This window comes from Rhinoraja longicauda, chromosome 44 (assembly GCF_053455715.1).
Source record: "Rhinoraja longicauda isolate Sanriku21f chromosome 44, sRhiLon1.1, whole genome shotgun sequence".
Classification (NCBI taxonomy): domain Eukaryota; kingdom Metazoa; phylum Chordata; class Chondrichthyes; order Rajiformes; family Arhynchobatidae; genus Rhinoraja; species Rhinoraja longicauda.
The window spans coordinates 6,314,764-6,327,240 of record NC_135996.1 but is presented as its reverse complement, the minus strand read 5'-3'; the positions used below and the strand labels follow the sequence as shown (position 1 = coordinate 6,327,240).

Here is a 12,477-nt window from a genome sequence, read left to right as displayed (position 1 = left end):
CAGTGGGCATACGGAAGGGGGTCGCGGGCAGAGAGAGGCGGAGGAGGGTGTGCCCACTGGCGGGCAGAGGGAAGGGGTCCCGACGTGGGGGCAGAGAGGGGAGGGGGTGTCACAGTGCGGGCAGGGAAAGGGGGGGCCCACAATGTGAGCGGGCGGGGGTTTGTGCCTACTGGGCAGGGGGTCACACACACACACATTCTCCCCCTACCCGTCGATGATCAGACTGTCGTAGGGTGCCTTCTTGTCACAGACGGGGCAGACCCAGGTGGGCTTCTTCTCGTTCATCTGCAGGTAGAGGGCGGCGTCGAAGCACTGCAGGTGCGTGCAGGTGAGCGCACGACACGGCACATGGAGACGCGTCTTCCCCAGCTGCGGAGACAGACCGCACCGCCCGTTATGGCAGCGCACTCGCAAAGCAGCGACAAGATTGGCGGTCAAAGTCGGCGTGGAATTACACCGATCAGCCAAAACATTGTGACCACTGACAGGCGAAGTGAATAACATTGATTGTCTTGTTACAATGGCACCTGTCAAGGGGTGGGATATATTAGGCAGTAAGTGAACAGTCAGTTCTTGAAGTTGACGTGTTGGATGCAGGAGAAATGGGCAGGAGTAAAGACCTGAGCGACTTTGACAAGGGCCAAATTGTTCTGGCTAGACACCTGGGTCAGAGCATCTCTGAAACGGCAAGGCCTGTGGGGTGCTCCCGGTCAGCAGTGGTGAGCACCGACCGACAGTGGTCCGAGGAGGGACAAACCACAAACCGGCGACAGGCAGGGTGTTGGGCGCCCAAGGCTCATCGATGCGCGAGGGCAACGAAGGCTATCCCGTCTGGTCCGAACCGACAGAAGGTCGACTGTGGCACAAGTCACAGAAAATGTTAATGGTGGTCACGGGAGGAATGTGTCACAATACACAGTGCATCGCACCCTGCTGCGTATGGGGGTGCACATGGAGGACCAACAGCATATTAGGCAGGTGGTCGTAATATTTTGGGTCATCAGGTCATAATGTTTTGGCTGATCGGTGTACGAAAGGGATATCACACTTGACTAATCTTCTGGAATTTTTTGAGGATGTATCAAGTAGAATGGATAAGGGAGAGCCAGTGGATGTGGTGTATCTGGACTTTCAAAAAGCCTTTGACAAGGTCCCACACAAGAGATTAGCGTGCAAAATTAGAGCACGTGGTGTTGGGGGCAGCGTATTGACATGGATAGAGAACCGGTTGGCACACAGGAAGCAAAGAGTAGGAATTAACGGGTCCTTTTCAGAATGGCAGGCAGTGACTAGTGGGGTGCTGCAAGGCTCGGTGCTGGGACACCAGTAATTCACAATATATATATAAACGATTTAGACAAGGGAATTAAATTTAACATCACCAAGTTTGCGGATGACACAAAGCTGGGTGGTAGTGTGAGCTGTGAGGATGCTATGAGGCTGCAGGGTGACTTGGATAGGTTGGTGAGTTGGCAGATGCAGTATAATGTGGATAAATGTGAGGTTATCCACTTTGGTGGCAAGAACAAGGCGGCAGATTATCTGAATGGTGTCAGATTAGGAAAAGGGGAGGTGCAACGAGACCTGGGTGTCCTTGTACATCAGTCACTGAAAGTAAGCATGCAGGTACAGCAGGCAGTGAAGAAAGCCAATGGCATGTTGGCCTTCATTGCCAGAGGATTTGAGTACAGGATTTGAGCTAGGAGGTCCTACTGCAATTGTACAGGGTCCCGGTGAGACCGCACCTGGAGTATTGTGTGCAGTTTTGATCTCCTAATTTGAGGAAGGACATTCTTGCTATTGAGGGAGCGAAGTGTACGTTCACGAGGTTAATCCTCAGGATGGCGGGACTGTCATATGTTGAAAGAATGGATCGACTGGGCTTGTATTCACTGGAATTTAGAAGGATGAGAGGGGATCTTATTGAAACAAATAAAATTCTTAAAGGATTGGACCGGCTAGATGCAGGAAAAATGTTACCCATGTTGGGGAAAGTCCAGAACCAGGGGGCGTCACACAGTTTAAGAATAAGGGGTAAGCTATTTAGGACTGAGATGAGGAAAAAAGAAATTCACCCAGAGTTGTGAATCTGTGGAATTCTCTGCCACAGAAGACAGTGGAGGACAATTCACTGGATTAATACCCTCTGACTAAAGAAATTCCACCTCATCTCCTTCCTAAAAGAACGTCCTATAATTCTGAGACTGTGCCCTTTGGTCCTAGACTCTCCCACCAGTGGAAACATCCTCTCCACATCCACTCTATCCAGGCCGCTCACTATTCTGTAAATGTCAATGAGGTCGTCCCCACCCCCTCAACCTTCCCAACTCCAGCGAGTACAGGCCCAATGTACAGGTCAAAATGTGTAGGAAAGAACCGCAGAGGCTGGTTTAAACCGAAGGTCAGTCTGAAGAAGGGTCTCGACCCATTCCTTCTCCCCAGAGATGCTGCCTGAACCGCTGTTACTCCGGCATTTTGTGTCCAGCACAGTAGCTGTCAAGCGGCCACCCTATGCTGGCCCACTCATTCCTGGGACCGTTGTTGTAAACCCTGCTTTGGATCCTCTCCAGAGCCGGCACATCCTTCCTCAGATGTGGGTAGGGGGCTTCTGCAGTTCCTCCTTGCAAGTGATTGCAAGCGCTGCTCGAGCAGCTGCGGCTTACCTGCAGTCCGTCTGTCTTTGTGTTTTTATGTTGTTTTTTTGGTCTTGATTGTAGTGTAAATGTGATGTCGGTTTTTGGGGTTGTGTACTATGGGGAGGGGGCAGGAACTGTAGATGTAAAGATGTCTCTTCCGAACGGAGACGTGACCTTTTGTTTCTGGGTGGTGTCTCCGTTGCCGCTGCGGCCTCCCATCGGCCATGCACCTGGAGCTGGCGGCCTCCACCTGGGACTCGCCTGTGGAGGCTCCGGCCGTGGGGACGTCGGAAGCTCGCAGCCCCTGCCCTGGGTGGGGGCCGACATCGGGAGCTCTGGCAGCGGCTGCGTCTTCACCCGCCCCGAATCGCGAACCTTTCACCGTCCGGCGCGGCAGGGAATAGGCCGCGGGATTTTCTCTGCCCGGCGGAGGCTTCAATGTCGGGTGCCACGACCGCCCCAACGTGCAGCGGCAGCGGCTTCGCCCGCCCTGAATCGCGGGGCTTGGGTCGGCCCGCCGCGGACCTTTCACCGTCCGGCGCCGCCTGGAACGTGGCAACTACAACAGCCTGACCGCGGGAGAAGACGGCAGGGGAAGAGAAAAGACATTCTGGCCTTCCATCACAGTGAGGAGGTGACTGGAGGAGACTCACTGTGATGGATGTTTCTTTTTGTTTGGTGTTGGTTTATGATTGTGTGTGTTATTGTATTGCTTATTTTTATTGCTCTTATTGTTGGACTGTGGGTAATCTTTCATTTCACTGCACATTTGTGTGTACGTGACAAATAAACTTGACTATTGACAGCTTTGGGGAAGAGAGGGGACCCTGAAAGGCCAAGCTCGAGCGGGAATAGCAAGCGTGAGGGGGGGGGAGGGGTAAACGAGCGATTGCAAAACCACCCACGGGGCAGATGAGCGACACTCTTAAGCTCGTCGTGGCGATCTCGCTGTCGGGGTCCGCGGTCAGCTTCTCCTTGACTGCAACAGAGGTAGAGAAACACAAAAAAAAAACCATCAGCCCCGGCGGAGTTGACATAACTCTCCCGCTCACAGCCCGCACGGAACTATCTAATCTCCCGGTTGCCGGACACTTTAATTCTCCTTCCCATTACCGCGCACACCTTTCTGTCCTGGGCCTCCTTCGTTGTCAGAGTGAGGCCCAGCGCAAATTGGAGGAACAGCACCTCATATTTCGCTTGGGCAGCTTACACCCCAGCGGTATGAATAGAACAGCACCATGCAAGTTGCTGTGCTGTTTTGTGGCATGGTGGCGCAGCGGTAGAGTTGCTGCCTTACAGCGAATGCAGGGCCGGAGACTCAGGTTCGATCCTGACTACGGACGCCGTCTGTACGGAGTTTGTACGTTCTCTCCGTGACCTGCGTGGGTTTTCTCCGAGATCTTCGGTTTCCTCCCACACTCCAAAGACGTACAGGTATGTAGGTTAATTGGCTGGGCAATTGTAAAAAAATAATTGTCCCTAGTGCGTGTAGGATAGTGTCAGTGTGCGGGGATCGCTGGGCGGCGCGGACCTGGTGGGCCAAAGGGCCTGTTTCCGCGCTGTATCTCTAAATCTAAAAGTCAAACGGACTATCTTTGATTGCACTAAACGTTATTCCCTGATCATCTCTGACCCCTCTCATGCTGGCCACAAACTCCCTGAAGCACTTCCCTCTGGAAGGCGACTCCGAACGGTCAAAGCAGCCACAGCTAGACATAAAAACAGCTTTTATCCGCTCTTATCAACAACCAAAGTCTGTAGTCTCTTTTTGCTCTGGTTTATTTCATGTTTAAACCGTAATGTTGTATTCTTAATGTTTTCATGTTTTATGCTTTATTCTTAATTGTTTACTGTATGTTCGTATTGTTACCTGCAAGCGGAGCACCAAGGCACATTCCTTATATGTGTACATACTTGGCCAATAAACTTGGCAACATCTGTCCCTTTACCTCCCCCGTCAACTCCATCCAAGGACCCAAACAGTCTTTCCAGATGAGACAGAGGTTCACCTGCACCTCCTCCAACCTCATCAATTGCATCCGCTGCTCCAGATGTCAACTTCTTTACATCGGCGAAACCAAACGCAGGCTCGGTGATCGTTCCGCTCAACACCTTCACTCAGTCCGCCTTAACCAACCTGATCTCCCGGTGGCTGAGCACTTCAGCTCCCCCTCCCACTCCCAGTCTGACCTTTCTGTCATGGGCCTCCTCCAGTGCCATAGCGAGGCCCACTGCAAATTGGAATAACAGCACCTCATATTTCGCTTGGGCAGCTTGCAAGCCCAGCGGTATGAACATTGACTTCTCCAACTTTAGATAGTTCCTCTGTCCCTCTCTTCCCCTCCCCTTCCCAGTTCTCCCTCTATCTTCCTGTCTCCACCTACATCCTTCCTTTGTCCCGCCCCCGACATCAGTCTGAAGAAGGGTCTCGACCCGAAAAGTCACCCATTCCTTCTCTCCTGAGATGCTGCCTGACCTGCTGAGTTACTCCAGCATTTTGTGAAATAAATACCTTCGATTTGTACCAGTATCTGCAGTTATTTTCTTACACTGGCCAATAAACTTATTCATTCATTATACACTGCAAAAGGCCCAATCGTAATCGTGTATTGTCTTTCCGGCTGGCCGGTTAGCACGCAACAAAAAAGTTTTGCTTCTCTGTACCTCGGCACATATCTTGCTGTCCACCCTATCATCAATCTTTACCGAGTACATATCCCCCTATCCCCCCCACCCCCCCAAAAAAAAATGACATATGTAGAAATCGCAACACCCTGCAACCCCAATTAAAACACGTGTAAAATAGCGGTAGCCTCCATCGTCCAGAATCATTCCTTCATTGTCAGCTGGCCGAGAGAAAAGGTTCTCCATCCGAATCGAACGCTAACCATCCACAATGGAAAGCAAAGATATCCCAACAGAGACCGGCACAAAACAAGAGGTGGAGTAACTCAGCGGGACAGGCAGCACCTCTGGAGAAAAGAAATGGGTGACGTTTCGGGTTTCTCGACCCGAAAGGTCATCCGCTCTTTCTCTCCAGAGATGCTGCCTGTCCCGCTGAGTGACTCCAGCTTTTTGTGCCGGTCTTGGGTTTGAAACCAGCATCTGCAGTTCCTTCCAGTCCATATCCCAACACAGAACTGCCTTCACTAATGTGGAAGAAGGGTCTCGACCCGAAACGTCACCCATTCCTTCTCTCCTGAGATGCTGCCTGACCCGCTGAGTTACTCCAGCATTTTGTGAATAAATATCTTCGATTTGTACCAGCATTCTGCAGTTATTTTCTTATACTACTAGAGGAGCAAGACAGACCACTCGACCCTAAAAATCCATAGTACGTCACGGCGCCATTTTAGTAGACAGGAACTGGCAGAAACATTTAAAAACAAAAATAACAAAAACCTGTGAATTGATACGATGAGATATATTCTGCATTTTAATGGTATCATCACACACACTGTTCCACCACAACGCTGATTACACTGCGAGAGGCATAGCGAACGGCGAGTTTTGCCTACTAAAATGGCGGGTCTTGCCTACTAAAATGGCTCCTTTTGCGTACTACACTTCAGTCTGAAGAAGGGTCTCGACCCAAAACGTCACCCATTCCTTCTCTCCTGAAATGCTGCCTGACCTGCTGAGTTACTCAAGCATTTTGTGAATAAATACCTTCGACTTGTACCAGCCTATGCAGTTATTTTCTTACACTTCAGTATAGGTGATTTCAACGGAGTGGTCTATCTTGTTCCTCTAGTATCTTTGACCACGTGTGAGGGGGAGGGGCGCTGTCGTTGAGGGGGGGGCGCTGACGTTGATGGGGGCGCCGTCGTTGAGGGGGGAGGGGCGCCGTCGTTGAGGGGGGAGGGGCACCGTCGTTGAGGGGGGAGGGGCGCCGTCGTTGAGGGGGGTGGGGCGCCGTCGTTGAGGGGGGTGGGGCGCCGTCGTTGAGGGGGGTGGGGCGCCGTCGTTGAGGGGGGGTGGGGCGCCGTCGTTGAGGGGGGGTGGGGCACCGTCGTTGAGGGGGGGTGGGGCGCCATCATTGAGGGGGGGTGGGGCGCCGTCGTTGAGGGGGTAAGGGGCGCCGTCGTTGAGGGGCTGGGGCGCCGTCATTGAGGGGGGTGGGGCGCTGTCATTGAGGGGGGTGGGGCGCTGTCATTGAGGGGGGTGGGGCGCTGTCGTTGAGGGGGGTGGGGCGCCGTCATTGAGGGGGGGTGGGGCGCTGTCGTTGAGGGGGGTTATTTTCTTACATAAAGCAAGCTAAAGTGAGGTCTAATCCTCCACCCCCCCCTACCCACTTACTCAGTGCCCGCGAGTGGTCCGGGTTGCGGATGCCCTTGGCACGGAGCCTTTGCAAGAGAGTGGCGGACGTCAGCTGTTTGACCAGGTACACGGACACAGAGTAATTCTGTGGGGGAGAGGGGGGGGGGAGGAAGGGGGTGGGAGAGAGAGAGAGAGAGAGTGGGAGGGAGGTTAATAAAGAGCCACACGTCGTCCCTGAACCGCAATGCAACACTGGGCGAGGGCAGCTGCCCGCGGGAGCATAGTGTGGCAGAGGTGGCATTCGGTACACTGGCTTTCGTCGGTCAAGCTGTTGATCATAGAGTCATGTAGCATGGAAACCGGCCCTTCAGTCCAACATACCATAGCTGCACTAGTTCCACCTTAGTTTAGACAATAGACAATAGGTGCAGGAGGAGGCCATTCGGCCCTTCGAGCAAGCACTACCATTCAATGTGATCATGGCTGATCATTCTCAATCAGTACCCCGTTCCTGCACCGACCAGCGATCCACGCACGTTAACACTCTCCTACACACACTAGGGACAATTTACAGTGCTCTTCATAATGTTTGGGAAATGGGGGGGGGGGGGGGGAAACCAAAATGTATAAAAATGGCTTTTATTAAAATCTGACAATGTGCACTTTAACCACATGTGATTTGTTTTCTATTACAAATCTCAAATTGTGGAGTACAGAGGCAAATAAATAAATGATGGGTCTTCGTCCCAAACATTATGGAGAGCACTGTATAATAGATGTATTCAAGGGAGAGTTAGATTTAGCTCTTAGAGCTAACGGAATGAAGGGATATGGGGAAAAAGCAGGAACGGGGTACTGATTCTGGTTGATTACATTCAATGGCGGTGTTGGCTAGAGGGGCCGAATGGCCTACTCCTGCACCTATTTTCTATGTTTCTATAACAGCACCTGGCCAGGAACGATGTAGAGGGACATAGAAACATAGAAAACAGCTGCAGGAGTAGGCCATTCGGCCCCTCGAGCCAGCACCGCCATTCAATATAATCATGACTGATCATCCAGAATCAGTACCCCGTTCCTGCTTTCTCCCCTGATCCCCATGTGGAGCGAATGAGGGCTAAAATGGGGCTGGCCTGGACGGGTATCGTGGTCGGCATGGGCGGGTCGGGCCGAGGGGGCCGTTTCCCGATGTTTGGGTGAGTCCAGAACCAGGGGCCACACAGTTTGAAGAATAAGGGGTGAGGCCATTTAGAACGGAGATGAGGAAGAACCTTTTCACCCAGAGGGTTGTGAATCTGTGGAACTCTCTGCCTCAGAAGGCAGTGGAGGCCGATTCTCTGGATGCTTTCAAGAGAGATGTTAGGCAGAGCTCTTAAAGATAGCGGAGTCAGGGGGTATGGGGAGAGGGCAGGAACGGGGTGGGGTTACTGATTGTGGACGATCAGCCGTGATGACAGTGAACGGCGGTGCTGGCGGGAAGGGCCGAATGGCCTCCTCCTGCTGCGTGTATTGTCTGTTGCCGTGCTGGGAGACGCCTGGCGTGGGGCCGGTACTCACCCTGCCGTATTCGGAGGACCAGTTCACCATGACCATGTTGGGGACAGTGGCCGTCAGCTTCACCAGCGCGATGATGTTGATCGGCCGGCTCGGTCTCTTCGGCTCCACCCCGTTCTTTGTCGGCGGAAGGTAGCCCTGTTTTGGAGAGGGGTGGGGGGGGGGAAGAGAAGAGAGAGTCTGAAAGAAGGGTCTCGACCCAAAACGTCACCCGTTCCTTCTCTCCCGAGATGCTGCCTGACCCGCTGAGTTACTCCAGCGTTTAGTGTCTACCTTGGAGTCTCAGCTTCGCGGAGAGTTCTTCACTCGTAGGCTGGTGCGCAAGGCCCCATTGGACGCCAAACATCCTTTGCACCACCTCGCCCAGGATTCACAGCAACTGGGACCTCAGCGCCTGTCGTCTCGTCGCCCTTTCTCCCGTCACGCAGCGACCCTCTGTGGCTCCGGTTTCGACATACTAGGAGCATTGAGAACCAGCTGGGAACCGACATCGCCACCTCCTTAATTCACTGTCGCACCGAACACCACAGCCCCAACCGGCTCGGACATGCCCCCGCAAAGAGTGGGTCACCCTGAACCGGCTCCGCACAGGGGTCGGTCGGTTCAACGCCAACATGCGTCGTTGGGGGTTGCGTTCATCAGCAGCCTGCGTGTGTGGAGCAGACCAGCAAACAGCGCAGCACGTCATGTTAGACTGCACTGTCCTCCGTCCCACTGGTGGAGGGGTAGACCTCATGGCCCCCCGACAACAGCACATTGCACTGGCTACAGCGCCTGGAGGGCGTTACATAACCTCTGCTGCCTCAAACACAAGAAGAAGTTTAGAGATATAGATCATAAGAGATAGGAGTAGAATTAGGCCATTCGGACCATCAAGTCTACTCCACCATTCAATCATAGCTGATCTATCTCTCCTGCCTAACCCCAATAGTCAATAGTAAATTTATTTGTCACATACACATAAATGTGCAGTGAAATGAAAAATTACCCGCAGTTCAACAATAAGACCAATAAAAATAAGCAATAACACATACAATCATAAACCAACACCAAACAAAAGAAACATCCATCACAGTGAGTCTCCTCCAGTCACCACCTCACTGTGATGGAAGGCCAGAATGTCTTCTCCCGCGGTCAGGCTGTTGGAGTTGCATTCTCCTGCCTTCTCCCCATAACCTCTGACACCCGCACTAATCAAGAATTTATCTATCCCAGCCTTAAATATATCCATTGAATTTGCCTCCACAGCCTTCTGTGGCAAAGAATCCACAGATTCACCACCCTCTGACTAAAGAAATGTCTCCTCATCTCCTTCCTGAAAGAAAGTCCCTTAATTCTGAGGCTGTGACCTCTAGTCCTAGACTCCCCTCCACATTCACTTTATCCAGGCCTTTCACCAATCTGTACGTTTCAATGAGGTGCCCCCTCATTCTTCTAAACTCCCAGTGAAAATAGGGCCAGTGCCGTCAAACACCACACAGCACGGAAACAGGCCCTTCGGCCCAACGCATCCACATTGATCAGTGATCCCCGCACATTAACACCACCCAACACACACACACTAAGCACAATTTTACATTCATACCAAGCCAATTAACCTGCAAACCCGCACGTCTTTGGAGTGTGGGAGGAAACCGAAGATCTCAGAGAAAACCCACGCGATCACAGGGAGTACGTACAAACTCCGTACAGACAGCGCCCGTAGTCGGGATGGAACCCGGGTCTCTGTCAGCAGCTCTACCGCTGCGCCACACTATTTGCTCACGCAATAGGAGGAAGAAACACAGAAACATAGAAGAGGTGCAGGAGGAGGCCATTTGGCCCTTCGAGGAAGCACCGCCATTCATCCACAATCTGTAACCCGTGCCTGCCTTCTCCCCATATCCCTTGATTCCGCTAGCCCATAGAGCTCTATCTAACTCTCTGTTAAATTCATCCAGTGAATTTGCCTCCGCTGCCCTCTGTGGCAGAAAATTCCACAAATTCACAACTCTCTGGGTGAAAAAGTTTCTTCTCACCTCAGTTTTAAATGGCCTCCCCTTTATTCTTAAGACCGTGTGTCCCCTGGTTCTGGACTCGCCCAACATTTGGAACATTTTTCCTGCATCTAGCTTGTCCAGTCCTTTTATAATTTTGTACGTCTCTACAAGATCCCCCCTCTCATCCTTCTAAACTCCAGTGAATACAAGCCCAGTCTTTCCTTGTATGGCAGTCCCACCGCCCCGGGGATTAACCTGGTGAACCTACGGCAACATTTTCGGGGAAAACTTACCGGCAAAGGGCAGAGCTTGCCGTTGACTTTCACGAACAAATTGGGGGGGAAATAATCTTCCTGCGGGCAGCTGGTCTCACACAAGCAGAACCTTCGGAGCAAGGGGGTCACAGGGTTAGTAAAGCAGCAACATGTACTGGAAGCCTCAGCATCAACTCCAGCAACAGAACCCAGTCGTCAACCCATGAGCCAACGTTGAGCAAAGCACACTCCACACATCGTGGTGCTGGCTCAAAGGGCCGAATAGCCTACTCCTGCACCTATTGTCTATTGACCCACTCACATAGAAACATAGAAAATAGGTGCAGGAGTAGGCCATTCGGCCCTTCGAGCCTGCACCGCCATTCAATATGATCATGGCTGATCATCCAACTCAGTATCCTGTACCTGCCTTCTCTCCATACCCCCTGATCCCTTTAGCCACAAGGGCCACATCTAACTCCCTCTTAAATATAGCCAATGAACTGGGCTCAACTACCCTCTGTGGCAGAGAATTCCACAGATTCACCACTCTCTGTGTGAATAAAACTTTCTCATCTCGGTCCTAAAAGACTTCCCCCTTATCCTTAAACTGTGACCCCTTGTTCTGGACTTCCCCATCATCGGGAACAATCTTCCTGCATCTAGCCTGTCCAACCCCTTAAGAATTTTGTACGTTTCAATAAGATCCCCCCTCAATCTTCTAAATTCCAGCGAGTACAAGCCGAGTCTATCCAGTCTTTCTTCATATGAAAGTCCTGCCATCCCAGGAATCAATCTGGTGAACCTTCTCTGTACTCCCTCTATGGCAAGAATGTCTTTCCTCAGATTAGGAGACCAAAACGCACCAGAGACACCAAGATACACAAAGAGTAAACCTCACGAGAGGAATAGATCGGGTAGATGCACAGCGTCGTAAGGGAATCGAGGACCAGACAACATAGGTTCAAGGTGAAGGTTCAAGGGGGAAAGATTTTTAACAGGAATCTGAGGGGGTAACATCTGAGGGTGGTGGGTGTGTGGAACGAGCTGCCAGAGGAGGTAGTTGAGGCTGGGACTATCTCAAAATTTAAGAAACAGTTAGACAGGCACATGGATGGGATAAGTTTGGATATGGACCAAGCGCAGGCAGGTGGGACGATGTAGCTGGGACATATTGGCCAGTGTGGGCAAGTTGGGCCGAAGGGCCTGTTTCCACGCTGTATCACTCTGTGACTCGATGTGTAGGAAGGAATTGGAGATGCTGGTTGAAACTGAAGATGGACACAAAATGCTGGAGTAACTCAGTGGGACAGGCAGCGTCTCTGGATAGAAGGAATGGGTGACGTTTTCTTCAGACATCTTCAGAAGGGTCTCGACCCGAAACTTCTCCCATTCCTCCTCTCCAGAGATGTTGCCTGTCCCGCTGAGTTACTCCAGCATTTTGTGTCTATCTTCAGAATAAAGCTGTGATGTCAAATGGCTTGAAGATTATGTCACTTAAGGGCATAGCGAATTATCAATTGAGGGCAGAATGGGTAGCCTTGATCTCACTGAATGCGTTCGGTGGAAACAAGAGCAATTATATTATTCACTGCAACACATTTACAGCCCGACAGCCGCTGTACCCTATACACCGATCAGCCAAAACATTATGACCTCGCTGGAATTTAGAAGACTGAGGGGGGATCTTATTGAAACATATAAAATTCTTAAGGGGTTGGAGAGGCTAGATGCGGGAAGATTGTTCCCGATGTTGGGGAAGTCCAGAACCAGGGGTCACAGCTTAAGGATAAG

At 51.6% G+C, this 12,477-nt stretch overlaps 1 protein-coding gene across 1 annotated transcript in view; it reads right to left on the bottom strand.

Annotated features, from left to right (window-relative positions):
• Window positions 1-204: 204 nt before the first annotated feature.
• The window catches only part of LOC144612431 (E3 SUMO-protein ligase PIAS3-like), a 29,173-nt gene continuing 16,900 nt past the window's right edge, over window positions 205-12,477 (bottom strand). The window contains exons 5-9 of the mRNA XM_078432055.1: window positions 10,723-10,813; window positions 8,454-8,588; window positions 6,936-7,041; window positions 3,542-3,615; window positions 205-369 (exon numbers count right to left, since the gene is read on the bottom strand). Of these exons, the coding sequence (XP_078288181.1) occupies window positions 205-369; window positions 3,542-3,615; window positions 6,936-7,041; window positions 8,454-8,588; window positions 10,723-10,813 (571 nt within the window). The remainder of the gene's footprint in view (window positions 370-3,541; window positions 3,616-6,935; window positions 7,042-8,453; window positions 8,589-10,722; window positions 10,814-12,477) is intronic.